At 50.6% G+C, this 27972-nt stretch overlaps 3 protein-coding genes across 3 annotated transcripts in view; all 3 read left to right on the top strand.

Annotated features, from left to right (window-relative positions):
• Positions 1–1357: 1357 nt before the first annotated feature.
• IHO1 (interactor of HORMAD1 1) lies at positions 1358–21244 on the top strand (the record flags this gene model as incomplete). The annotated part of the gene is made up of 7 exons (XM_080625182.1): positions 1358–1413; positions 8562–8721; positions 9362–9519; positions 11285–11333; positions 11968–12055; positions 18831–18934; positions 19976–21244. The coding sequence occupies 7 exons, from the start codon at positions 1358–1360 to the stop codon at positions 21242–21244; spliced, it is 1884 nt and encodes a 627-aa protein (XP_080481308.1).
• Positions 21245–24342: 3098 nt separating this feature from the next.
• Positions 24343–27738, top strand: PRRT3 (proline rich transmembrane protein 3; the record flags this gene model as incomplete). Its single annotated transcript, XM_080625181.1, has 3 exons — positions 24343–25384; positions 25462–25602; positions 25970–27738. 3 exons carry the CDS (start codon positions 24343–24345, stop codon positions 27736–27738), a joined length of 2952 nt encoding a protein of 983 aa, XP_080481307.1.
• Positions 24563–27972, top strand: part of LHFPL4 (LHFPL tetraspan subfamily member 4) — an 88723-nt gene continuing 85313 nt past the window's right edge. Inside the window, exon 1 of the mRNA XM_080625629.1 lies at positions 24563–24582. The gene's annotated coding sequence lies outside the window, so the exon portion shown is untranslated. The remainder of the gene's footprint in view (positions 24583–27972) is intronic.

The raw sequence follows: 27972 nt of genomic DNA, 5'->3' as shown, positions 1-27972 counted from the left end.
AGTCACTCCGAGAAGTTTGAATGGGTAAAAGTCCAGACTGATTTGATTTTTTTTGGTGGTAAAAGCTTTAGTCCTGCAGGATTTGATGGGGAAACCAGATATATACATCAAGGAAACCATTATTTTGACACCTCTGAGCTCCAGGCTGCCTTTAATACTAAAGCTAAAGGAGCATAAAGGGGAATGTGAATAGTCCTTTAATCTACCCATGAATTTATATCAACATTATTTCTATATACTCTACTCCATAAAGCATTGCATTAGAACCAGCAACCAAGCATTTTATCTGCTTTTGGAATTGTTTTTAATTAAAGGATTAAAAAAGCAGGCAAGTAAACATGCCTGCTTTCCATTCCTGAAGATGTAGGATACAGGAGCACAAGGAAAAGATTCCATATTTGAGGATCTTTCTCCACAGAGTGTTTAGAAGATGGGTTATTTCTGTCATACTTCTAATGGGTGAAATTAAATCATTCTGTTTCTGTAAGAGGTGTTTACATGAGAGGCCACACAAGCCTCTGGATGTGAAGTAAATGAGCTCCATGGCCACCAGGCTGAGGTACCTAAAGGGGCCAACAAGAAACCTGGAGAGGGGCTTTGGACAAGGGCCTGTAGGGCCAGGCCAAGGGGAATGGCTTGAACCTTCCAGAGGGGAGACTGAGATGAGCTCTTAGGCAGAAGCTCTTCCCTGTGAGGGTGCTGAGGCGCTGGCACAGGGTGCCCAGAGAAGCTGTGGCTGCCCCATCCCTGGCAGTGTTCAAGGCCAGGTTGGACACAGGGGCTTGGAGCACCCTGCTCCAGTGGAAGGGGTCCCTGCCCGGGGCAGGGGTTGGAGCTGGAGGAGCTTTAAGGTCCCTTCAACCCAAATCATTCCATGCTCCCATGGGAGCGTCCCTCAGCGCATCAGGCTCCTCACCTCCTCTTCTTCCCCTTGCCCAGTGATGTCCCCATGAGCCCAGAGCTCTGCTCTCAAGCAGAGGGAAGGGTCTGGCTGTGCCCGCCATGGGTGACCTGTGGAGAGATCAGAGATGGGAATAACACTGGATCCATAGCCCTGGGGTGAGATCCATGGATCCCAGCCCGGGGTCTGCACCCTCAGCCCATGCAGAGCCACCAGGCCCAGCTGTGGGGCCGCCATGTCAGCTAGGCCTGCAGGGCTGGGCCCTCCCTGCTCGCCCCACAGTGAGAAGGCACAAGGGGATGCTCCCCCCAAACAGGGCTTTATCCATCTTTATCCATCCCTCTCCTGCTCCTTGCTGCAGGGCAGCGTGGCTGCGTGTCCACCATGGGGTAGGAGAGGAGGGAGCAGAGGTGAGGGCCAGGAGCCTGCAGCGAGGGTGTCGGCTGTGGGGAGAACATGAATCCAAACGTCTGGAACATCAAGGAGATGCTGAGCACACCAACAGCCACCGGGTGAGCCATGAAGGGGGGACAGATGGATATATAATGTATATAAACACCCAGTTTGTTTGATAGCAGTGGGGTGAAGCAATAAGAATGGATCTATTGGTTAATGGTGGTTAATTAGCATACTCCATGACCCTGTGTGTGTCACACCTTGCTCCCAGCATGGCTGTAAGCTGCACCCTGGGGGGGAGAGTTGTATATATAATGTATATAAAAACTCTGGGTTGAAAGTGATGGGGTGAAGCACATCTAGAATTGATCTATGGTTAATTACCTGTTAATAGTGGTTAATCAGTGTGATCCATGACCCTGTGCGTGCCTGCCTTGCTCCCATCCTGTCATAGATCCACCATTGCTGGATCTATGAAAGCTGCTCCCTGGGGTTATACAGGGCAGTCCCATTGGTCCTGTCTCTAATGAGACAACTGAACTGCTCCGTCTCGCCTGTGCAGATAAAGCAACAGTGATCTGCAATATTGCTCCACGTTATGTAACTCCCACATTATTCCACATCCTGCATTCACACGCATGGCTTAAGGGGTGTTTTTCCACCCAGCTGGAGCCCATGGAGCAGCTAGAACCCCCTGCAAATACAATACAGAGTGAAACAATGAGTATTATGTGGATGTAAACATGTGGGGAGCAAGTGCATAAGGCAGGCTGTGTTCTACAGCAGAGCATCACCCTTTGCATCACACGGCTAAATAGACGAAGAAATCCACCCCTGGTTTGAAGCTCACCGACGGATTTGCCCCTCGGAGCCTCTGTTAGTTAAATAACGCACTGACGTAACTAAATGCTGCTCAAATTCACAGTTTCAGTCACACCGTCTCTTTGGGCTGGCGTTAACCTCAATGATGGATGATAATGAAAACATAATTGTGGTTTCCTGGCCCATTATAAATATATATATATGAATTAATTGAATTTGCACAGCTGTGGGGGCCAAAGGGGAAGCAATGGAGGGAAAAACATGTTTATATCTGTCGTGGGTTTGTCTTTATAAATATGCATTGAGCAATTCTATTGTCCTTTTGCTACCTGCAGATTTCTTTTCTCTTTTAATTGTGTTTTCAGTAAGCTTGAGAACTTGTGGCTTTCTTTCTGGTCAGAGTGTGAGCAGGGGGATTCAGAGAATAGATAAAAATACATATTATTATATATAATAACATAGAATATGACATATTTATATTATATATAGAAATATATATTTATATGTTTCTATTAACTATATAAATCATTCTACATAGTCACGCAATAGGAAAAGAAATGAGTCTAAGACATACAGGTGCCTGTTTGGACAGGGATCCTTTTTTGCAAGTGAGTTCAAAAGGCTCGAGTAGGGCAGAAAATGTTCCTGAAAATGCAGCTTGGGTTTTAGAGGAGCTAAAAAGGGGAAAAAGATTCTCGGGAGGAGAATTGGCTTGTTATAAAGGCAAAAATATTACTCATAGGAGCACGTGTGTGTGTGTGTTTGAAATGGGGGGAAAAGGTGTTGATTATGTTTCCCTGACTCTGTTTCTGTTGCTGAAACCCTTTCCCATCACAGCAGGGTATGCTGTATAATCCCCAGAATGCTGTCTTTGAGGGAGCTTTAAGGATGGAACGTAAAATCAGTGTATAATCCAGGTAGGGTATGAATCACGCTGTGAGCTCTGTGCAAGCTTGAGTCAGGGTGTTACATCTGAGAGCAGCTGCTACCCAGTCCCTAGGAAATGCAGAGCTCCAGTGACGCTGCACCCTCATGCAGGGGTCCTGCACAAGCCACAGACTGCTCTGGGGTTTATTTGTTATCTGTCAGGCACACACGTGCTGCTCTGCAATCACTAACAGCCTGAGAAATAGAGTGGGGGAAAAAAAGTCTCTGTTCTACCTGGTTTTAGGTATGAATATTGATCTAATATTGATCCTAGAGATGCAGCAGAGGGAAGGTTATCTAGCTGGACACTGTAACATCAGAGTGCCAACCATTTAAGAAGGTGGAAGAGGGGCATGCAGATAGAATGACAACTGTACAGTGGAGAAAGCTTTAGGCTCAATTTGAGCGCGTCAACAAAAGGCACAGTTTTTGTGGTCTGAAATGCCAGATTTCATCAGGGAATATGTGACACTGGAGCAGCACTGCTGCCTGCCAGCCAGGAGGGCAGGAAAGAAAGAGGATGGGAGAACAGCAGCTGCAACAGCAGAGATGCTTCAATCAGCCTTTTACCAACTGGATAAGCACCACCAGGGTGTGATGATGAAAGAATATTTTCAGACTCCATAAATACCTGTCGGGCACTCCCAGGGGAAAGGACATGTCTGGCCTTGACCCTGAGCTGAGCACAAGATCTGCCTTCAGAGTATTGCTCTTGTAGCACTACCATAAGTGACAGTAGAGAACTGGAGTCAGCATCTCTGCAGGAGCAATAGAAGCCAAACAATCCACTGCTGTTTAGTTTACAAACCTGATGTAGCGATAAGGAAGCTCAGTAGAAAGAAATTGAACTGAAGAGCCAAAAGGGTTAAATACTTGCCTGAGACCTAAAGATTATTTAGACTTCATGTTGAAGGTCAGAAGGTACCAGCTATCAGATCAGACATGAGAAGGACCAGTAGCAGACAGGCATGGTAAAGGAGACTACTGGAAATGAGAAGGCATCCTTCAGGCAACGAAAGACAATGAAAAATAGGAAAATAGAAACTGATATATTACTATTTGGAATGGAAGTTATGAGAATTTTCTTGTTCCATGAGAGATACAGCAATTTGCTAAAGGCATAAAAGCTACTAATATATCAACTTCCAAAGGAAGCCTGCCAGAGAGTGTGTAAGGCCTATTTATGATGAAAATATTAAAGGGGTATTCAAAAGGAGTGCTGTAAGTTAAGGCCTACTTGGGCTGCTACTACCTATGGCTTATTTCTGCTGCTGAGAAAAAACTTCCAAATATAACAACCTTATTCAGTCCGTTATCCCATGAAATTCCACCCCACATAGCAGGGCCATGTGTTCTGAAGTTGCCTTACAGCCCCAGAATAAGCAGAAAATGGAGACAGCCAGGACAAAGACCAGAAGAGCAGCTGTAAATATCCTGAGCCCTGGAAGAATGAGAAACCAGAGCCGTGGGAGACACCTTGAGACTGGGGGAAAGCAAAGAAGCCCCTCTTTCTCCAGACGCCTAACTCTTAATGTTGTCAGGGATACATTATGCATAAGTAAACAGGGCTGCTCCATGGAAATCCCAATCTCCTCCTAAGGAAAAGTCCCTGTAAGTCATTGCAACAGGCAAGCAGCTCTGGACGTAAGGCTAACGCAGTTTCCAAGGTGAGGAATGTCTGGGCAGTGTTGAATCACAGCCAAATGAATAACGGAATGTCTGATAGAACATAAAAAATGACCTTGAGGAATTAAAACAAGACCAGAAGAGCTTTAAGCCTGAAATCTGGAAACTGGAGGCAGGGTTTGAGCTGAGTAACTGAGAGGGATTTCCTTGTGGTTCATGCATTAGGGCCAGTGCCAAGATCTGTATGTAGACATTCCTTTTAGGATCCGGTGCACATGATTTGCAGCAAGCAGGTCATGCAGCTCCAGAGGGCAGGAAGCAGAATAACAATTTTATGTTGTGGCTGTTCCCAGTGAAGCGATGGCAAATGGCTGGAAGCTAAACCTCCTTGATTTGAAGTGCTCCAGGCCCCATGATGCTGAAGCTCCTCTGTACCTAAAACTTCATTTGCTGAACACATTGGCAGGCAGAAAGTAGTGATGATGAGAACAGCACAGCAGAGCCAGAGACAGTTCCTATAGATACAGATTAAATCCAGGAGGAAAAGCAGGTGAACAGCAGCTCCCAGAATTTCAATTGGATTTGTTGCGCTGCAGCCCTGGTCACTCCATGAGGAGAGCAGAAAGAGCTGGGAGGTTTCCAGGAAGGGAATCAGAAGAGGAACTTTGTGGCACTGATTTAGAATCTTGAGTAGCTCAAGATTACTATGAGGAGAAAAAATCTCTTCTTTGGGAAAGAGGCTTTACTGCACTGTGAAGAAATGTGTTAGGAAGGTGTAAGTGAGCTTCACCCACAGTGCTGGGGAAGGAGAGGGATGCTGGCACAGGTTCAGTGGGAATGACAGAACCAAACAAAATCCCTCACGACAGCACTGCCAATAGAAGTTATTTTGCAAACTGGAGAAGGCTCACTTTGCTTTTCCAAATGACTCTTCAACCTTGGTGTTGGCACATGAGGATGGATCCAAAGAACAGAGAAGACTGGTAAGGCCTCATGCATTTTTAGCTTGTTTGATGTCCCTAGAAACATGTAGGAAACACAAGAAGAAGGTGTTTATCTCATGCTGTGTTTCTCTTGGGTTGTATCTGACAGCTGGTTGGGGGCAAGGCAGAACCTCAAAGGAGAGGTGAATATTTGGTTATGGTTGTGCTAAAATATGTGGAAGTGAAAATCAGAACTTAGGAGGAATGAAAGAAGCTCCCAAAAGATCAAACTTCTCCTGTGGAGGGAGCATTCCTGCTGGTAACAGGGAAACTGAGACTGCACAGAACCAGCTGACTCCCCACATATGCAGGGGGCTGCACAGCTTTTAGATCACACTCATGTTACAGAAAGGGTTGAGGTTGCCAATATTCCAGTACCTTGCATGAAGTTAGGTGGGAAAAATAAACCATTCCACCAGTCAGCAGAGAATGATTTAGCATTTCTTGGGGCTGTCAAGAACTTGCCTTACATATCTAAAACTGATTTTGCTTTGGAGGTACATATAGAGAAACATTATGGGCACAAAATGCATGAAGGACTTGGGGAATGTCTTGTACTAGCAGAAAGCTAAAAGTTCTCCTGAAGTAAACTATTGCATCACCTAGGAGGGACTTCTAACTGGGATTATATATCTAGGATGTTTCCTCCTGGTTTATATTTAGGATGGCGCATGCATCCCTGCAGCTCAGGCATCCTGAAGGGAATGGTCAGGTGGTGAGAAGAGCTGTGGATCATGGATCTGGTCACAGATCTAATCATGCTTGTCTGATCTCACCATTAGGGATAGGGCCACACTTGGACCAGGCTTAGATGGTCTTGTTAGTAAACGAATTGTTAATGAAGCAAGGGAGAAAGAAATCCGTTGCTCAGGGGAATGAGTGTATTCGAAAGAGACTTCTCTTTCATCTTGCCTCCGAAATTCCAGAAGTGGAAATTTAGTCTCTGAATCAACCACCAAAATAGTCGGACTTAAAACAGAAAACAGAGGCTGTAGAGCAGCAGCCAATAGCCACCTTTGGTCCTAGTGTCAGTGCAGAGTGAGCCTGGGCAGTCACTTGGCTCCTAAAGTCCTCTCAGCTCAATTCTCCGCAAAATACCCATCACAAAACTCTTTGTTACAGGAATCTTGTACTTGAGGCATTAAGTAATGTGAAGGGACTGAGAAAATGAGCAGGTTGCAGGATGTGACATTCACCAGTCCTGCCAAACACTTTCAAAAGCAGTTTGACAAGACAGTAAAGCACTTAAGGATTATAAAAGCCTTCCTTAAACTAAGAGGAAGCTTTTTTCAGTGGGAAGACAGGAGGAGTTAGAAAACTGGTGCAGGAGATCTGATACAATGCAAGCAGAGGTTCTGCCTATGCGGGGTCACAGCAGCCCATGTGCTCTTAATCCTCGTACTGCCTGAGGATTAGGAAGTTTTGGGATTTTTCACAAAGCTGATCCGAGATGGAAACAAGAAGCTGTGCTGGTGAAAGTTGTGTTCAGATTCTTTTCTTAGTAGATTTGGGTCCAGAAAGAGATCAAGGGAGAAGCTTTGAATTCAGACAGATTTCTCAGGCTTTTTAAGGCTCCAGAGGCCCATACATACCTCATCTATTTTTGCCTCCAGCTCAGCGTACTCACTGAGCTTAAAGCCAAAAGTTTTAATACGATATTGTCACTGACACCATTAAATAACGAAGAGGGAGACCGAGCAGTTCAAGTACTGCTACTAAATCCCTGTCCTGTTGTATGTAAGATGTTTGGGCTCCTTCCAAAACTGGGGATTAATGGGACATGTCACTGCTAATAAATGTTGAGGTGATCATCTTTTGTTAGACGCCTGAATTAGTCTCCTGTTCCTTCTTTACTTCTATGATGTGATATGGAAAGAAAATGCTGCATAAGAGTCTTTTGATTAATACTGGCCTGTAATCCCAAAAGCAGCAACACACCTCTCCATTTTGATATCTTAAACCCCAGCAAGATCTGAGAGTTATAAACCTGGCCCAGCTTTTCTAACATTTGAACCTAGCACCCCATCAGACCTTGCAAATGTGGAGCAATGGAATAGAAATTATGTGAAGTATTAAAAGAGTCTGTATCTTTGCTAGCAAAGAATCAGAGTCAGCCCCTGGCACAATGAGAAGTAATGGTGCAGCTGCATAGGGAAACCCTTTTCTGAGGGAAGCTGGTACTGTGCTGTGAGCCTAGTCCATAAAGCAGTAGAAGCTGTGTCTCTGAAGAGAAGTAGAATCAGAGAACACAGCACAAAGTCAAGGCTGGCTGGAAAAGGTTCATCTGAGAGACACTCAGAGGAAAGCAAAGAACTTCTGAGTAGTGTATAATTACATCTGAAATATTTCTGACAATCCAGATCAATTTGTCCAGCCATATGCTACCCATTTGTTGTTCCAGCGTATCAGACTTAAGGCATCTAGAGAATAAATGCCCAAGAAATGTCAACTATCAGTCAGAAAGGTTTACTCAGTTGGAACTGCCTTCCAAATCCACCAAGCAGCATGAGCTACAACGGGAATTATTATCCAGATGGTGACAAGAGAGTAACCTGGCACTTGCTGGGGGCAAACCCCACAGTGTGCCTTAAATTAACACTGACCAACAAAGCAGGTAAGGTGAACTGGTCAGTCCTGGGTTTGGTCTTCTGCCTGTAGGACGTGCTGGGGAAACAGTTTTACCCTGCAAGGTGATTGCAGAGCTCCCACGCTGTGTTTATATGCAGTTTAAGATAAACCAGTTGGCTTTGAGTAGCAAAACCACACGCTGTTAAACATTATGCAGTTATAGGAACACTAGAGTGAAAATGGACACGTTGGGGTGGCTCCCGCAGGTCGTGCAGGAAATTCTGTTCGGCTTTTGAATTGCTCAAGACTCATTCACAACCCGCTCTGTCCCATTGCAGGTCAAATAAGTTTTCCATCCGGAGCAGCGCTCCCAGTGACTACTCGAGTTTGAGTGACTCTCAGCTGCTCTTTGGCTCCCAGTTCTGCCCAGAGAATGTGCAGTCGGCAGCAGCTCTGCTGGAGCTGGGCACGCAGCCGGGACAACACAACTCTCAAGATGTGAGTCTCATCCTCCTTCAGGCCCATGCAGGCACATAGCCTCCATTCAAAGTCAATGGAAAATGCTAAAAACAAATGGTAACTAGTTCTAGTCATGTCAAATAACTTGATACTTATGTTATCTACGTATCTATCTATTTAGATTAGCTGTTAGGCAGATGTTCTTCCCTGTGAGGGTGCTAAGGCACTGGCACAGGATACCCAGAGAAGCTGTGGCTGCCTCATCCCTGGCAGTGTTCAAGGCCAGGCTGGACAGGGCTTGGAGCAACCAAGGAGTTGTTCTTGCCCCAAAACACTGGGATTCATCTATAGTCTCTGTATTGAGCATACAGGAAGTGAAAATCTGCACACCTTATGATTGTAAGCAACTGAAAATGCCCAAAATGAAAGAAAAGCCTGAGTCTGGAGGCATTTGGGCTGGATCTCAGTTCCATAGGGAGCTGATCTAACCAGGCATGCTAAGTGAGACATAATCTCATGAAATTCTTAATTATCTCATCCAATCTAATCTGTCACATCCAATCACTGTGACCTGTCTGCAAAGCACTCAGGAAACAAATGTTTGCGGGGTTTTTTTCCCCCTAATGAATGTTCTGGTTATTGTTATACTCCAACAGTTTTTCTTCCTTTCGTGCAACAGAGCGAGCCCAGTATTTTCATCAAATACCAGACAAAACCACAGTTATTTGATGAAGAGATAAAAGAAAAAGCTTCACTTCATTTTGGTGCGGGAAGAGTGAAAAACATCTTGGAAAATTTTGAAGTGAATAAGAACAAAATAAAGGACAAATATGACCGGTATGTAAAGCATCCATTGGAAATCCTTTCTGTGCTGGTGGTTAGCACTCCCTGCAGCTCCTTCTTCCCCTCTTCAAAGTCACATATGACAGAGATGCATTTTTCTTCAAGAAAAGTATCTTTTCAGGTTTTAAACAATCTCTGATTGGAAAGAGCCACAGGATAAGAAAATAGGGTTTATTTGCAATGTGATTTATGTAACGCACTCAGCCATAAACCACAAGGAACAACACAACTCTAACCCGACTTCCTTCTTTATCTCATCAGCAGGGGATTTGCTGTATTGATTCTCTGTGAAAACCCATATTTCTCAAATGATACACTGTGTTGGAACTGACTGAAGGGGCTCTGAGGACAGCCTTTGCATTTAGGCCAGCTGTGGAGATAGCCAAGCATACTTGTGTGCAGTGGAAGATGCAGTGATTACCCCTTTTAAAATCGGCACATATCTCTAGAATTTCACTTGTAAACAAGATTTTTATATCCTGTGGGTTTGGTAGCAGGCAAGTGGAATGTGCTCCCTGTGGTCTGCCTCTGCTCTTTGTCAGATGTTAAGACTGAAATGGCCGAGTAAGCCGAGAAGGACCTTAAGGAACAAGCAAACTGAAGCTCAGAAACAAAAGATTGCAAACTTCCCAGTGCACCTATAAGTAATTCTTAGCACTGTACATTTTGTAATGTAATATCTATCCAAAGTGAAATGCATTGTTATTAAAACCTGTGATCAAATCAGGCTATATATCCTTTTCTCTTTTGCAATGGGCACTGTTTCTGATAAGGCAAAGTTGATTCTGTAGCGCCTATTGGAGAAGAGGAGGATTTTTGTAAGTGAATTAGGAGAAATGAACAAATAGTTTTTACTGTTTAGGCAGAACTCTTAATTATCCTTTAATTCTTCTTTAATTATGTTCCTTCCTATGCTCCCGACTCACTCCCAATTTATCAATTTGTATCACCTGCAACTTTGACTAATCAAATGAGTATCTTCCTTTCCATAAGGCTAGGAAGCTTTCAGAAACCCTTCCTAATTCTCGTAACTAGACTCCACCTGGCCTCCACCTTTCTGCTTGTTGCAATTTTGATCACTAAAGGATTGATTTCAAATGACCTGGATCTTCAGAGAGGAAATAGGTTATTATTCTGCTTCGGAACCATTCTTGCATCTTGGTTTGGTGGGTTAATCATGAATATAGGCTCACTCAACTTAGAAGAATGGATAACAGAGACCACAGGAGAAAAGGATTTGCAGTATTTGTCCTTCCTGGCTTGGGCTTTGTTGATATTGAAGCTTTTCCCATGTTTTTCCCACAGATATTTAATCCAAGTACAACATCCATGTATCCCAGCAATTGGCACGTCACCTTCGCCAAGGCTGTGTCCTTCCGGAGCAGACAGAGCTGTGGTGACACCCCAGCACCTAAGGGACAGTTGTGGAAATGCCAACTAAAACTTTTGAAAGAGGCACAAATGCTAGGCCAAAGCCGGAAGAGTTAAAAACCCAACTTCATGTACATGACATACATGTACATGGTATACAGAGGGGGTTTGCCTTACTCTAAATAGCAGAACCCATGCTTTCCTAAAACAAATAAGGCGACTTCAAACTGTCCCCCCTCAAAGTAAGCATGTTTCTGTGCTTACATTATGCACTACACTATGCCTTGCAGTGTTTCATGTCTCATATTTACTGTGATCTTCTCGATTTGTGTCTACTTCAGTAACATACATGTCTGGTTTATATTTGTTTTGTTTTTTTCCATTTTAGTGAGGTTTTAAGCACCTTTATATCCCATATCAAAGACAGGCTTCAAGGGGTAAGTTAATTCAAATTCAAACTGCAAAATAATGAGCTAGAAATGCTACAGAACATTCACCTTCTCTTATTTACTGTGCTAGTTCCATTATTACACTGTTTGCCTTGAGCACTCAAATACTTTAAACCAATGACTGGCAGGGTTTTTGTATAGACCATTGTCTCTGTGGCCTGTTCATAGGGACAAGGTCTCTGGGGCCTTGCCTCAAAGTCAGCAGTGGGATTTCTCTGGGTCTCAGGAGCAAGAGCAGGCTGTGATGGCTGTCTGCAAATACTAGTTCTTGTTTCCTTCTGCCTGAAGAAAGTAGTCTACTCTTGGGAATAAATCAATGTGGTCTTAGTGTGTGAAGGTAAAGGTCTTCCCCCTAACATTTTTAATTGATCAATATTATTATTAATGCTATTTTACAGATCAGTATCTCTAGTTTGCAACCTCTTAAGATGTGTGCAACGTTTCCTAAGCCATTCCAGATCTCCTTTGGGGTTGCAACCAAAGCTGAACAGATAAATCACCTTTTTCAGGGGGTTCCATTCCATAAGTTGTAGTTGTTATTCTGAGGCATTTGGGGTTGTGGTTTTGACACCAAAAAAGGGCAATGTATTAATTTTCTTCTCCTTTACCTTTGTTTTTGCAGCTGCAAGGATGCTTGGACCAGTTTGGAGAAATGTTTGATTCAAGAAACAAATCCATTTTGGCTCACTTAGAAACCATCTCCAAGACACGTAAGTCCTTTCTGTATTTCTGTTAACAGCAGAGGGCACAGTCAAACTGCTGAATGTCAGCGTGTTGTCCCCAAGAGAGGGTGAACTAGGCAGGTCATGCCACTCACAGCTGCTCTTCCCAAGGGAGAAGAGCAAATGAGACTTACCCATCACATGGACTTGTCTGGTTTTCTATTCTTGCTCTGTTATATTTTTCCTTTTCTCTGCTCTCTTGTGTCAAGGAACTTAGGTGTTGCGTGGTTAGATACCATGCACAGATAAATGCACTTCCATGTTTTCATGTTCTGCCTGGAGTATGATCATTTTTAGACTATCTGGAGCTCTAATGGAAAACACAGTAAAAATAACTCAGATATTTATATCCTGAGTATCCAGTTTCAGTTTTTCAGGATTTCTCAGATTTTCATGTGTTATCTTGAAGCCTTCCATTGCTCCTCTCTGTGCCTTGAAGTGGTCGTATTTTAGATATGAGCAAAACTAGTACTGCTCATTTCTGAAGAAGCAGATAGTGAAGCATGCTATTGCCATGATAAAAAGGTGATCTCCCCACAAAGCCAGTAGTGTAAACCACTTTAGAACAGCTCTGTCTCTGAAGAGGCTTGTCACAGCAGTCTTTGCTGAGGGAAAGTGCTTCAGAGAAATTGTTTCTAATTTGGCTTATGTCTCAGCCTTTGAGAGAGCATTAATCTTTAATGCTCGTGTGATTTTTTTATCAACACCCTGTCAGGGCACTGCTCAGTGCTTGTCCTCTGTGCAAGAACAAGAGGCCTTCAGTGCATGCTATACCTTGTGAGATCAAGGTAGAAGACCTTCACAAAAGCATTATAATATTTACTGGGTGGTAAAATGTGGCTTCCACAAAGCACAGCTTTGACAGATACCCTTTAAGTCAGCACAGTTCTCTCAGGCAGAAAGAGTGGAGCCTGGTTCATTCTGCTGGAAGTTGTGATAGTCTGAAATACCAATCCTGTTATACTGAGAACACTCCCTTGCTGCGCTTGGCAAGTGCTCTCAACGAGACCTTAATGTAAGCAAGAATCTGTCTGCTTTGGCCAGCACAAGCTCCCCGTTATGCATTTGCCCATCTCCTAATTCCTTCAGCACCTCAACTCATCCACTGTCTGACAGGACTTTGCCTGATTTCATATACCTTGTACATAGAAATTGTTGTCATGGCACTGAAAATCAAATACGTTGTTCACGATTCTCCCTTTTCATTCCATACCATTTGCTCAGCTGTCCTGTTTCTTCTCCATACCCATTTTAAATAAATGTGCCTTGAATGAAATGAGAAGCCTCCCAGAGGTGCCTGCTGCTAGATTTTCAAAGCAATTGAAAAGAAAAATTGGCTCTTTCTGTAATGTATCATGCTGCAGAATGTTGGATCTATAATGAAAATCATCACATGCTCCACAATGTTGTTCTTTTTATATTTAGGGGAGATTCATCTGTCACTGGTTAATTGCTGATAAATGCTGCCATTTGACTCTATCACAGCAATGGGTAATTAAGTTCCCACTAAATAAATACCTGCCCTAGTGCCTTGAAAAGGTCCCAACTGAGGCAATTCCCTTCCTAAACTCAGGTGATAATGTGCTACGTTCAGAGCTGATAAAGCACCAAATGCCGTGGCTGATGATACAGTACCTTGGGATGTGGGTGACATGGGAGAGACACAGTAAATCATTGGCAGTAGAAGACTTCACATGTAGGAAAGGAATGCAGAAGATGAAGAGGCTCTTTTCAAGGCAAGAAGTAGCACACCAGGACATTGAAACAGATCTGCAAAACAAAGAAAGGTGGAACGTGAAATCAAGCATGTCTTCATTAAAAGCTTATAGAGTATGGCAGGCTGCAGTTATAGCAGTGGGGAACAAGACATTTGGCAGCATCCAGAGCCAGTGGGCAAGAACAAAACAGACAATATTTTTCAGCACAGATTTCCAAATGCTGTTGGTCTGGCATGCTCCATGCGGGAAGAGCTATAAAAACTGCTCTCCATGGAGCGTTTGTCCATATGTGCTTGCACCCAGCGGATGGAGCTGTGTCTGGCACTGGAGATGAGGCAGTGTTTGCCTGAGTAGCTTCCACAGCTGCTCTGTTCCTTGCTCACATCTCAGTGTGCGGTGCACAGGTATGGGGAGAGACAAGCAGACCTCACTCCCTCACTTCTTCCACCTGATTGAGTTACCTGCTCATCATTTGCTTTTTCCTTCTGGTTTCAGCTCCTCTAACTCATGATTTTTCTGCTTTTCTCATTTTATTTATATACCCCCACTTCTAGCAAAGCTTTCTATATTTTTTTTCCATACAAATCCCAGTTTTCACAACTCAGCCCTCTCGGAACTGCTTTGCTCTCCTGCTGTCTGGCAGTTCCAGCTGTAACAGTCCCCTAACGACCATGTCCTCCACACCACCTTGACTCCATTACAAATGAGAAGTATATTCACAGCCAGCATTCCACAGGCAACCCTCTGGTGCTCCTGCCAGCGAGGGAGACACAATAACGTGCAACATGTCCCTTACAGAGGTAGAAGCTGATGCAATTCTCTGACAAAACCCGGGGCCTGGTGGGCAGTTTTCAAACATGATTTGTTTCAAGACTCCTCAGACCTTAGAGCAGCTCCAGTGCCTAAAGGGGCCAACAAGAAACCTGGAAAGGGGCTTTGGACAAGGGCCTGTAGGGACAGGACAAGGGAATGGCTTTAACCTGCCAGAGGAGAGACTGAGATGAGCTCTTAGGCAGAAGCTCTTCCCTGTGAGGGTGCTGAGGCGCTGGCACAGGGTGCCCAGAGAAGCTGTGGCTGCCCCATCCCTGGCAGTGTTCAAGGCCAGGTTGGACACAGGGGCTTGGAGCAAGCTGCTCCAGTGGAAGGGGTCCCTGCCCGGGGCAGGGGTTGGAGCTGGAGGAGCTTTAAGGTCCTTCAGCCCAAACCAGTCTGGGATTCTAAGTTCTGTATGGATTGAAAAGTCAAGATTTAAAGTTGATAAAAGAAACACCTTTCCCATGCAGCTGCTAATGAGCCATGCAGTGACTGGCAATGATCCGAACAGGATGCAGCTGTGACAGCCCAAATGTCCCCGTCACTGGCACACAGCTCAGGTAGTGCCCAGGCAGAAAACACAGCACTCTGCTGAGCCCCACAGCTGTCTTATCTCATGTCTCACTGGGTTTGTATCACCTCCTATTCCCCTGCTGTATGCAACCTCTCTCCAAAGTGTTATTTAAAGCCTCTGCACTGTCAGTGCCAATCTCAGGACGAACTGCAGATGATAGATAGGCATCAGAAGCAGTTGCTGTTTAATATTCCTGGGCTGGGAGGCTGTGACTCCTTCACTTGACTGCTTGCACTGGAGTTCTCAGCTGTGGGGAGTGCAGGCTGATTTGAGGGAGCCCTCTTGCAGCACAGGGGGGCAGACCTGTCCCAAGGGCCTACAGCATTTCATCTCATGTCAGATTTCACATTCCTTCGGTTATTAATGGCAACCAGTAACATCCGAACACCACACTACAGCAAATCAAAACACAGTGTAAAAGACTGCTTTGTTTAGAGTAAAATACCTTGAGAGGCACAAGTCTGTGCATAAACCACCCATGAACAGAGTAAAGATTTTCTCTCAGTGATCAAGTTATTCAGTAACTATCTGCTGCAGGGTTTATTTGAGATAAACTTGCTCTGAGGCAGCCGTTCTTGATCATTTTCAAAGACAAGAGACTTGACTAACAGGCTCCTTAATCTGATCTCATTTGGCCACCTCAATCCCTATATTTTAAGGCTTAGATTAATGTTCATTTTTTATTTTCTTTAATAGTGTTTGACAAGCCTGAACACTCCCATGGTATGGAAGCCAGGGAGAGAAGGAGAATGCCCCTTCTCTGTGCTGGGAGTGGTTTCATCCTGCAGAACACTCCTACACGTACAAACGAAGCACATTCAAGAGCCTGGCTGCTGGTCGCTTGCCTGCAGCATGCTATGCTGAGTCAAACCTATGTGCAGATCACAAGCCCAGTGGATGCAGGGTTATTTTTAGTCCGAGGATACCATGCTGTAGGAGAACAGACAGGATAGGGAAACAAGAAAGTTATAAAAATAGTCCTAAACTAAAACTAAGTGAATGGAGAAGAGCAGCAAGATAATGGCAGCTCGCTGCTGCTGGCCTTCCTATAGCCCCACTGTGGCACAGTGGAAGGTGATGAAGGGATGTGAAAGGAGTTTCCTCCTACAGTCACCACTGCTTTCCTCCCCTTTGAAGGCTTGCAGGCTAGGATAGGGCTGGCAAAACCCTGCTCTCAGATTCCTGGTAGCCCTTAGGTCTAACCAACGGTCTTGAAGGCAAACTCAAACATTCCCCCAACCACTACAAGCCCATTCTGAAAGCCACAGCTTTCCCCCTGTGATTTGTTAAAAAGTCTAAATCTGTCAGAGCAAAAGACTAAAAGCTTAAACATGGCAGTGAAAGAGCAAGGACAAGCAAATTGCCTGCAACAGCAGAGAGCTTATTGCTGAAATATGTGCAGATTATCCTCAGAAATCAGCCACACTCCTACAGAGAACAAGGCAAACCCATGTGGTGATGGGCGCCCTGAGAAAATGGAGAAATTCCCCCCAGACCTACTTCTAGGAGGTAGTTTAACTCGATGCATGTGAGGATGAGGGCTCCTTCTCACAGCTTATGCTGTGCCCAAGCATCACTCCTTCATATGAAAGCAAATAAAGAATATAGCTCCTCTCAGCAAAAGCATCATCTCTCAAGCAGCAACTGTGCTATACAACAGCACAGCACCTCCAGCCCCACACCACCAGACACCTCTGCTTCGTGTGGCTGAATAAGCTAAACACTTTAAATCTCCTTTCATAAGAGGAGATTATCACTAAGCACTTCATTATCTTGTAGCTCTCTTCTGCACATGTCCATGCTCAATCTCTTACCTTGCACGAGGACAGCTACAGTTGTACAGGGACTTGCAGCACTCCCCACCAGGCAAAGCCTGTATCCCCCCACACTACCCTGTTTCATCACAGCCCCTAATGCTGGCATTTGAGTCTGTGTCTTCTAATTACCTTCTAATTACCTAAATGCCTTCAGGTTTTTGCACCCAGGTGATTTTAAGCAGGTTTGGCTGATGGGCAGGCCTTGAGGACCACCTTCCATACCTGCCTTGTCCTCTCATGCTACCCTTCCCAAGAGCTCATGTTTTCCCTTTAACTGAGGCTTAATCACTTCATTTTTCTCAGCTTTTTTATTTTCATATTACATGACAGCTTCCACTGAAAAGCTCTATTTGAGTCTGCAGCAATGCCACTGCATTGCCTTTGTCTAAGAAATCGCCTATCTCATCCTAATGCAGTACATTAGTCAGGTCCAATCTGCCTTTTATAAAACCTTGTTCCATTTCATTCCATTTCCCTTCAGGCCTTTGAGTACTCTTTCCCTTAAGATCTATTCTAAAACCTTGCACAGTATGAGAACAAACCAGTAATCCCATAATTGCTCAGATCTCTTTCTCCCTTCCCAAATGTACCTTTTAAAAACACCCCTGTTTTCTCACGGCAGCAAAGCCTGTACAATCCCTTTCTGCCTGCCTCTCCCTAATAGTTTTTAACTCTTTGACCAGTTCCATCTTGAGCCTGACAGAGGGCATAGCTCACCGAGATAATTAAGTCCCTGCTAGCTTAATGAAAATAGCTGGGCAGGAGAAGTGATCCTGAGCACTGTGCAGCCTGAGCACACACGTCTCTGGGGTGAGAGGTGCCCCAATAAATACTCCACGTGCAGCAATAGCTTCAAGCTCTCAATTCCACCAACACCAAAGTCAATCAAACACGTTGGGTCTGTAGTGAAAGAGGACTGATTAATTGCAGAGCTCTTGTAGCCACTTGTTGAAATGTGGGGTTTACTCTGACTGCTCAGTGCTAATCCAGGACTCTGGAGTTTCAGTTACCCCGGCCCGTTTGCTTGGCAATGCTTTGTTTTAGCAGGAGTGCTTTGCATGCTGTTTTGTGCCAACATTCCACCCCAGCCACACTATCTGGACACACCTTCCTGCCTGTTCACAGGAATGTGTAGGGAACAGCTCTTATTCTCCATCTTAATTTATGATGTTAAAGGAAGACTTCCATAAGATTGCTAAGGATTTTTCATTTGCACATAGGCTCCAAACCACATTCCTGGCTGGAATGTATTAGGCACAGCAGTGGTTCCTGGAATTGCAGCTGCATGGGGACAGCAATTGTCCAACCATACAGCACAAATCCCTATTTTTGATCAGTTTTTCAACAAGAGCATCTTGCTCCAATTTGAAACCCTTTCCACAGGACACTGCCATGGCCCTCACAACCTTCCAGTATTCCAGTTGCAGCTGCCCGAACACTGGTTATACTGGGGTGGATCAGCTATACTGGGGTCCTCCTGCTCTGGCTGTGTCTCTTGTACAGCTGGCAGACAACTAAGCCTCATCCTCGCATTGAGCAGAGCAAGTTCGGCAGCTTCACGTAGCCTTTCATCTCCAGGTGCCATATTAATAGAGCTCAGTAAATGAGGTTTGGCCTGTGCTCAGCATCTTATAAATTCCAAGTGCTTTGCATTAAACATCCACCCTATTGTTCATGGCTTGGGGCTTGGGGAGATCTCAGCAGGCAAATCACTATGGTTGCACAGCACAGGGAAGTATCTCATGCTGAGCCATGGAAGAAATAGAATAGTATTGACAGTGCTTTATTCACATTTACAAATGAAAGACCAAATGTGGGTTTTTATTGATTTTCCTGTTTAGTGCAAGATGCTTTTCAGAGTCAGTGCGGTTTGGTGCTGAAAGCTCTGACAGACAAAAGCCAAACGGAGCAGGCACTGCTGGAGATGGAGAGGAGGCTCGCAGCAGTAAGTGCAGAAATTAACCTTTCATTCTGAGCCCTCGCTCTGGATTTCTCCCACTTCTACAAAATATGAACTGAATATTAAATTACCTTCCAATGGTAGGCTTAATGTAGACTGCTCCTGTTCTAATGAAGGGGGAAAGACGTATTAAAATGCTAATTCTAGGCTAGATACTGACTGATGCTTAAGCAAGCACTGGCTGACAGCGCTGTAAGCTCTGATGAAACCCTGGTTGGGAAGAGGGGAGCCCAACAGTGCCCTGTTCTGGCAAGCGGTGATGATGGAGCACTGCTTCCTCACGCTGGCATATGCCTTCACTGGAGGAGGTGGTGCAGTGCGTGCCTGTGAGGAGACAGCATCTTGCAGAGGTGCAGTGCCTTGTCCCTTCAGCTGGCTGCTTCCCCAGGGAGAGGAAAGAAGAGGTGAAAAAAGAACAAGTAGGTGTCAGTGGTGAAAGAGTGAGCTGTCAGAGAGCTCCCGGACAGGTCGGGCTTCTCTAAAGGCCCTGCTGTAGGAATTGCTTTTGGCAAGGATGTGTCATGCCAGCACATGAGGAGGCAGTGCTCCTGGGAGAGAGGACACACCACGGGTTAGGGGTATGGCCCCATCCCAGCCTCTCACTTCTGTGGGACAGTTTCATAGAATCCTACAATCCCAGACTGGTTTGGGTTGGAAGGGACCTTAAAGCTCCTCCAGCTCCAACCCCTGCCACAGGCAGGGACCCCTTCCACTGGAGCAGCTTGCTCCAAGCCCCTGTGTCCAACCCGGCCTTGAACACTGCCAGGGATGGGGCAGCCACAGCTTCTCTGGGCACCCTGTGCCAGCACCTCAGCACCCTCACAGGGAAGAGCTTCTGCCTAATATCTAATCTGAATCTAGTTTGAGTACATGTATTACACAAGTAGATACAAATTGATCTTTGGGTCAATTACCTGATTTAAGGGGTCTAACTGACACAGTACCTAAAAGTTTCTGATTTAAATACTCTTATTGCACTTTTTAACGTGCTGCTGACTGCTTGTGCTCTGCTTTCTGCTTCCCTAGAAAGATGCAGAGCTTCTAGATGTGAAATCCAGTGTCCAGCTGCTGAAGGAAGGTCTGCAGTCGCTGCCAGCTCAGCTGAGAGATCAACACCTTAAGCTGTGTGAAGAACTTGGCTTCCTGAAGCTCCCTAACACCTTAGCTGAGCTGCGCACATTTGTTTCTGTTGCCAAAGCCCGTCCTGCCATGGCTGATAGCTCCTCCCAGACCTCCCCTGGCCCATGCCAGTGCTGTGCTCTGCGTGAGGAGAGCCCCTTGGGTCCCTTTCACTTCCGCGGCATGACACAGGGGGAGCAGCACGGAGACTCCCCCATGAGGAACCAGGTCACTGGGGATGGCACATCTATAGATGACCTAAACACAGCTTCAGGAGGGAACGTCAGCCCCAGTGCTACCGAGGTGTGTAGAGAGCACTCCTCATTGCAGGAGGTGAAATACAGTTCAGAATCACACAGCTGTGTCAACCACCCTTGCATGTGCTGTGCTCACAGTCACTTTTTGGGTGGTCATCAGAAGAAGCACTGTCCTGCACCACAGGAGGTGCCTCTACCCACCCCACTGAGGAAGGCGATCAAGAGAAGCACTCGAGGGTTCCAAACAGTGATGCCATTGCGACAGAGGCAGCTCCAAGTTTCCCACCTTCCTGTATGGAAAGATATGCCTGGGAGAAGAGACAGCAACTGGAACATGGACCGTGAGGTGGAGGATGCAGCTGTAGGGAACAAAGTGAAGCAGAAGGCACGAAGGATCCCCTGGAATAAAGCAATAGGGAGGAAGAAAACGTGCCCTGCTGTGAGAAAAGGCGAGCTCTCCCGATGTGCTGAGGCTGGGCTGAAGCAAAGGAGGGCAAACGGGACTATTGAGTTGGAAAGCTCCAGAAAAAATGGCCTTCCCAGATACAAGGTTGCTGTCAATTTGGGAAGCTCCAGCTCAGCTCCCAGCCAGCAGATCCTCAGCACTCAGCCAAAGCTTACAAAGCACTTCCCACCAGTGCCCTGCTCCGATAAAAGCCTGCAGCAACTTGCAGACAAGAGAAAGAGAAGCTTGGAAATGCAAAAGAGAGAAAATGTTTCCATTGTGAAAAGGTACCTCTTGGATTCCTCTCCTCAGGAGAATACCTTTTCCCTGTGTAGCACCACGGGTGAAAAACAGATGAGCTGCTTCAGCCTCCGAAGCCCTGGAAGCACCAAGAAGCCTCATCCTGTTGCTGCGCTGCCTCAGCAGAACACAGGCTGTTGCTCTCTAGTTTTTGATAGTGATTATTCTGATTAAAGGGTTTTGTTGCCTGTTCAGGGTTCTCAGTGCCATCGGTTTATCCTTGCAGGTGTTACCTGCTTAATCAGAGACAAGGTGCCTGGATGCTTGGAAGTGTTATTGCCCGCTTTTGTTGTAAGGGACTGTATGGGATCTAGGGGGAGCTCCCTTTAGCTTGGAAAGCCAACGGGATCTGTATTAGTTCGCTCCCTGCTCCCAGAAGAGATGCCTTGGGCTCCAAATACAGTCATATTTACACAGTATGACCCAGACACTCACCAGGGAGGAGAGGGCAGAGCACAGATGAGCAGCTCAAGCAGACTCAGCGCTGAGGCCTGCCTGAAACTTTCCAGCTAGGTGTAATAATCTCTCTGTGGCCAGAGGCTTTACTCTTATGTTTCTCACTTAGTCTCTACGTTGGTTTGTGTGTCTCAGAGTTCAGGTTCTGAGCTCCCTGGGCAGCAATAGTGTTTGTTGTTCTGGTTAATATCAGTAAGGTTCAGATTTGTTTGGACAGGGACAAGTTTCACTGAGGAAACCCAAATCCCACCACCTCGGGTTCATCAGTTATTGCATTTCTTCTCCTTTCAAGCAGAAAATTCTTGGTTTCAGAAAACTCAGGGAATGATTTGCCTCTCACATCTCTTGGCTGACCAAGGAATTCTCCAGTGTGCACTTCTCAAGGGCAGTGGTCTCAAACAGGAGTCAAAAATGTGACGTTCACGCTAAGCAGAGGAAGCCGCTGGTGGATGGTCCTCGTTCTTTAGGAACCTCTCAGGTGAGGAGTTGCTCCGAAACACCCAAGTCAGACACATTTGATTTTCAATCTGAGGAGCTATCAGCAAAAGCAGCATTTGATGTTGACAAAAGAGCTCTATCGCCAGAATCCACACGGTGCAGCTTCACTGTCCTGAGGGGGAAGGCTGGGATCCCTTTTTTCTGGCTGTAATAAACTCATTGTGTGCTTGCCAAAGTCCAGCATGGCTGTGTTGGTCTTTGGGGAGAGGCAGGATCCTGTTCCCGTGGGTGAGCTGGCGGCTGCTCTTTTAACTGCCCTGGATCGTGGAGCTGGGAGGATTCATTTGTTCAGCTCCTCTCTGATGTTTAAAGAAGGAAACCTCCACCCTTCCCGTTCCACACTGGCTCAATGATGATAACTAACAAGGAGAAGGCAGCGGGGGACGGATGGGGAGCCCCCTGAGCCTTGGGGTGAGCAGAGGGGCTGGGTGATGGCATCATGGCCATGCAGTTCACATCATCCTCCTCTACCCACCTCCATCCCAGCATAGTCTGTGCTGGGCAGAACCTGCTCCATGGGGTCGATGGAGATGGGTTCAGGCCCTGGCCTGAAGGCAGCAGCTCTGCAGTACATGGCTGAGCTTGGAGGGACCTCTGGAGGTGTCTGCTGCAAGCCTCTGTGCTGAGACAGAGCAGGGCCAGGCTCCCCAGCACCCCAGAGATGGAGCAGCAGTGGGGTACAATGCAGGGACCACCACAGCCCCCACCACATGCACATGACAGCAACCAAAAACCCTGGAGAAAGGAGATGTAACAGCAACAGCAGCCAGTGGAGCCTCTCCCTGCACCAGGCAAGTCCCTGGCCTTGAACACTGCCAGGGATGGGGCAGCCACAGCTTCTCTGGGCACCCTGTGCCAGCGCCTCAGCACCCTCACAGGGAAGAGCTTCTGCCTAAGAGCTCGCCTCTGACAGGTTAAAGCCATTTGCCCTTGTCCTGTCCCTGCTGCACAGGGTGAGAGGAGAGCAATGGTGGTGACAGGGGTTTGCCACAGCTGCATTGGCTCCGGTGCTGCCCGAGGGACCCAGGGAGCATCACCTTGTGTGGCAGTGCCCAGAGCCAGTGTCACTTTGAGGCTGTGCCAATGCCAACCCAAGGCCTGGCCAAGCCGGCAGCTCTCCAGCGGGACAATTACCTGATTAGCTAATTACCTGCTCTTGGCAGGGTCCCAGAGCCCTGCTGCTGCCAGGCTGCTGCCTGCCCCGTGCAGGGCGGGCAGCAGCTGTGGGGCAGGAAGGCGCCAGGGGCACCCATAGACCTGCCCGAGGACCCTGCCGGGTCCAGCCCGTCCTGCCTGCCCTGCCCACCCTGCTTGTCCATCCCCCCCACCGCAGCATCCCCATTGCTGCCCCGCCGTTCTCCCACCCCACAGGGTCCTACCCCCCATATCCCGCTCCAGCCGCCTCTCCGGGACCCGGTGCCCGCTCCCCCACTTCCCGTTCCCGCACACCGGCTCCAGACGCTCCCGAGCGGCCCCGCAACACCCTCCTTCCCCTCCGCTTCCCGTTCCCCCCCTCCCGCCGCCTCCCGGTGCGGGCGGGTGCCCGCGCGGGTGCCCGCGGCTCGGGGCGGCGCGTGACCGGCTGCCGCCGCCGCCCGCTCTGTTGCAGCGCCCGGCCCGCACCGGCACCGGCACCGGCACCGGCACCGGCACCGGCAGGTCAGCGGGGGGGCTGCGGCCGGCACCCGCACCGGGGCCTCCCGTGCTGCGGCGGGCGGCGGGAGGGGGCTGGACGCACCGCGGCCCGGGCACCGGGTACCGAGCATCGAGCAGCGGGGCCGCGGCAGGCGGGGGCCCGCGGGATGCGGCGGCTGCACCGGCCCCACGATGGTGGCGGCCCCGCAGCGCGGCCCCGCCGCTGCAACCGGGAGGTCCCGGACCCGTTCCCGTCCCCGTGAGCGGCGGCGGCTGCGGCGGGAGCGCGCAGGGCCGAGCATCCCCGCCGGGATGCAGCCGGGGACGCGCCAAGGTGAACGGTGCGCGCCAGAGAGGGGCAGCCGGGACACCGGGGACGGAGCACCACGGATGGGGACACCTGGGATGGGGACACCGAGGATGCTGGGAGTAGGGACCACTAAGCACCAAGGACCACCAGCACTGGGGACACCGTGATGGGGATCATGAGCACTGGAGGCACTGGGAAGACTGGGAATGGGGCCACTGGCAGCAGGGACACCGGGGATGGGAACAGCTGTGAAGGGGCCTCAGGACAGCCATGAGCAATGGGTGTCTGTGGGCACAGTGGCCCCATGGCCGGTACCATGAGCCCCCCAAGCTCACAGAGCCCCCCGTTCCCGCAGGGCCGCCGGGCACTCACCATGGCTGCAGCGCTGGTGGTCACCTGGGGACTGCTCCTGGCTGCCGGGGGCCCCGCCGGTGCCCGGAGGCCGGTGCCGGCGGGGCTGACCCCAGGCAGGACCCTGCAGCAGGGCAGGGACCCCCGGCACGGCCCAGCCTGGGGTCAGCGGTGGCCGGGCCTGTCCCCAGCCTGGGAGGCCTCAGGGGAGCCGAGCGGTGCCGAGGCCCCCGGGGGGGAGCGCTGGGGCGGCAGCAGCCCCGTGCACTGGTCCCCACCGCTGCAGGCAGGAGAGGGCATGGAGGCACCCCCGGAGATGGAAACCACCACGGGAGGCGGCGGCGCGGCCCCGGACGTGGCGGAGGAGATGCTCATCGCCGGGCAAGGACACGAGGCCAAAGGCTGGAACAGCCCCCAGGGGGGGACCTCGCTGCCCCACGGCTCTGCGCTGGGGGCACCAGGCCCTGAGGTGCCCGTGGACACGGGGCTGGGCTCCTCAGGGCTGCCCTGGGCAGGGCACAGCACCCCCAGCCCCAGACCAACCGTGTCCACCATCGCCCTGACCCCCGTGCCGACAACGGGGATGAGCAATGGGATGGGGACAGACGCCCACACAAGGGGACAGTCAGTGGCAGAGGGACCCACAGCGTCAATGGGCACACTGGTCCCTCTGGGCACTGCCGCTGTCTCCCACCCCAAGGGCATGAGTGCCCACACCAGCCCCAGCTCCACACAGCCACTGGGCACACAGGGGGACTTGGGGGGGCCCCCCATACCCTCCCTGGCTCCTCTCAGCTCTGCCCCACGGCTGCCCCCGGCAGCCCCATCTTTGGGGCTGGCTGAGCCTTGGACCCGGGCGAACCCATCCCACCAGCGCAGCACCCGCAGGGCGCCGCTCAGCCACAGCACTGCCAACACCGGGGACTCAGCCCCTCGAACGGACGCCGGCTCGATGGGACAGAGGGGACCCCAGCCTGCCCCGGGGGCTGTGCTCAGCACTGGCCCTGCACTGCAACCCCCCAACTCCAGCATCACACCGGACCCCCCCGCCACCTCTGGCACAGGTAGGAGCAGGAGGGACCCTGCGGTACGGACCAAGCCCCCTGCGGGTGCCAGCGCCAGGCTCTGCCCTCTCTCACAGGGCTGCTGCCTGAGGAGGACGTCGGGTCCCCGCAGCGGGTCCGGGGCGCCGTGGAAGCCGTGAGCATCCCAAATGCCACCGAGGCCGCCCCACAGCCAACAGCACCTCCCACCGCAGGGACAAACAGCACCAGGCGCTCAGGTGATGCAGGGCTTCATCCAAGCCCATCCGTTCTCCAAAGACCATGGGAGCCCATCCATGGGGCATCAGGGCTGGTGGGGTGATGCAGCTATTTTGGGCCTCCCAGCCAGGGCACGGTGACACCTTCAATCAGGATTGCGCTGGGCAATGGCCCTAATCTAGTCCTGCCAGCAGGGATTAGTGCTAAGAGCCCAGCAGGAGCAGGTTTCCACTTGGGGGTCGGGGACATGACCAGGCACATGCCACCGGGAGGTCCCGCTGGAGACCCCCAGAGGTGTCATTGGCCGCAGCTATGCATGGGGCATCCCCCCTGTGGATGGGGAGTGCATGCAGGCACCGCTAACCATCCCCTTTGTCCTGCCTGCAGGCTTCCCAGGGACAAAGCCTCCTGCCCGTGGCACCGCATCCCCTTCGGTCACAGCATGGCGGGCAGTGGTGACACCACAACCAGCGCCCCGGCACCCGTCCACACCACAGCCACCGCAGCCATCACAGCCACCGCAACCACCACAGCCGAGCCACCCTTCTCCATCACCAGGGTCCAACAGGACGCGGCTGAGCTGGGCAGAGCTGCGGCACCAGCTGGGCTTCACCTGGGAGACCCACATCTATGGGGCAGCCGCCATCTTCCTGCTGCTGGCGCTGGGCTGCGCGGTGGGGCTGGCCTGGGCGGCTGCGCTGCGTCCCCCCAACCTGCCCCACGTTCTAGGGGCCCACGGGCTGCTGCTGTGCGCCTGCCTGCTGCGGGCCAGCTTCCTGCTGCTGGACCCCTACGGGGCACGGCACCGCCTGCCCCCGCGGGCGCTGCTGCTGCTCAGCACCGTCCCCTTCCCGCTGATGCTCGGCGCCTTCGCCCTCCTCCTGCAGCGGCTGCAGCGCCTGACGCAGCTCCGGCTGCTGCCGGCGTGGCTGCGGGGGCTGCCGGCGCTGGGGGCCGCGGCCGCGCTGCAGAGCGCGGTGCTGGGGGCCGCGGACCTGCTACCGCCGCGGCTGGGCCCGGCGGCGGGGCTGGGGCTGCAGGCGCTGGGCTGCGGCGCGGGAGCGCTGCTGCTGCTGGGGGGGCTCTGCGGGTGCTGGCGGGTGCTGCGGGCACCGCACGAGGACGCGGGGCGCGGGGCTCGGGCGCTGCTGGCGGCGGCGGTTGCGGGGCTGCCGGTGTGCGGGCTGCAGCTCTACAGCGCCCTCTGGCTGCGCGGGGTCCTGGGCTCCCCGGCGCGGTTCTCCCGGCCGGGCTGGGCGGCGCAGCTCTGGCTGCGGGCGGCTGAGCTGGGCACGGCGCTGGCGCTGCTGGTGGCCGCCACCGAGCCCCTCTGCTGCCGCTGCCGCCGCCGCAGCCCCGCCGCTCACTCCTGCTGGGCCAAGGCGCTGCGGTTCTTCTGCGCCGGCCGCAAAGCCGAGGCGCCCGAGTACCCCAACAACTGCTACGACTGGGCCGGCGGCGGCAGCGGCGGCAGCGGCGCCGAGCGGGCAGCGGCCAACGACATCTCCAAGAGCCTCATCCGGAACCCCGCTGAGCAGCTCCCGCTGCGGGCGCTCAAGGACAGCACCGAGCCCTGGGCGGGCAGCGCCGCGGGGCCGGGGCTCAGCCCCAAGTGCCCCAACCTGGCGGCCGCCCGCTCCTGCGCCGCCTTCGAGCAGGGCTCGTCCCCGTCGCTGGGCGAGCTGGCGTTCCGCCCGCCGTCCCCCATCGACCTGCGCCGCAGCATCGACCAGGCGCTGTGCCGCCGGCACCTCCTGCACGACGGCCTCTTCGGGCGGCCCCGCCGCGGCTCCGGCACATCGCTGCGGGGCTCCCCCACGCCCGCCACCGCCGGGACCCCCCGCTTGGGCCGCATGGTGAGGTGCAGCTCGCTAACGGAGCTGCCCGGGCCCCGGCACCCCCTCGGCACCGTCACCATCACCGTCACCGCCTCCACCAGCTCGCTGGACAGCAGCTCGCTGAAGATCAGCTGGAACCCCTGGCGCCATGGGCTGTCCTCACCCGACAGCCTGCCCATGGACGAGGCACCCAGCCGGGCACCGCTGCTGCTGCCCACCGGGACACCGGGCTGCGAACGGGATGGCTCCCGCGGCTCCCCAGCCATCGCCAAGGCAATGGACAGCCGGAGCCTCTCCAGTGACACCATTGAGCTGTGAGGATGGGCAGAGACTGGGGGACGCAGGGCCGGGCAGGAGGGGGCCGGCTCCTTTTTGTGCCAAACCAGAGAAATAAACAGCTTATGCTGGGAGGAGGCCCCCCCTCCCCACCGCCCCGAGCAGCCGAGCTGGGTGTGCAGAGCTTTATTTCCTGAGATATGGACACACAGACGGATGGGCACACCCCGACGGACAAACCACGGACAAATGCAACAGCCACGCTCATGCACAGGG

This window comes from Psittacula echo (genome assembly GCF_963264785.1).
Source record: "Psittacula echo genome assembly, chromosome: 9".
Classification (NCBI taxonomy): Eukaryota; Metazoa; Chordata; class Aves; order Psittaciformes; family Psittacidae; genus Psittacula; species Psittacula echo.
The sequence above is the reverse complement of the archived record's forward strand: the minus strand, read 5'-3'. Positions and strand labels throughout refer to the sequence as shown.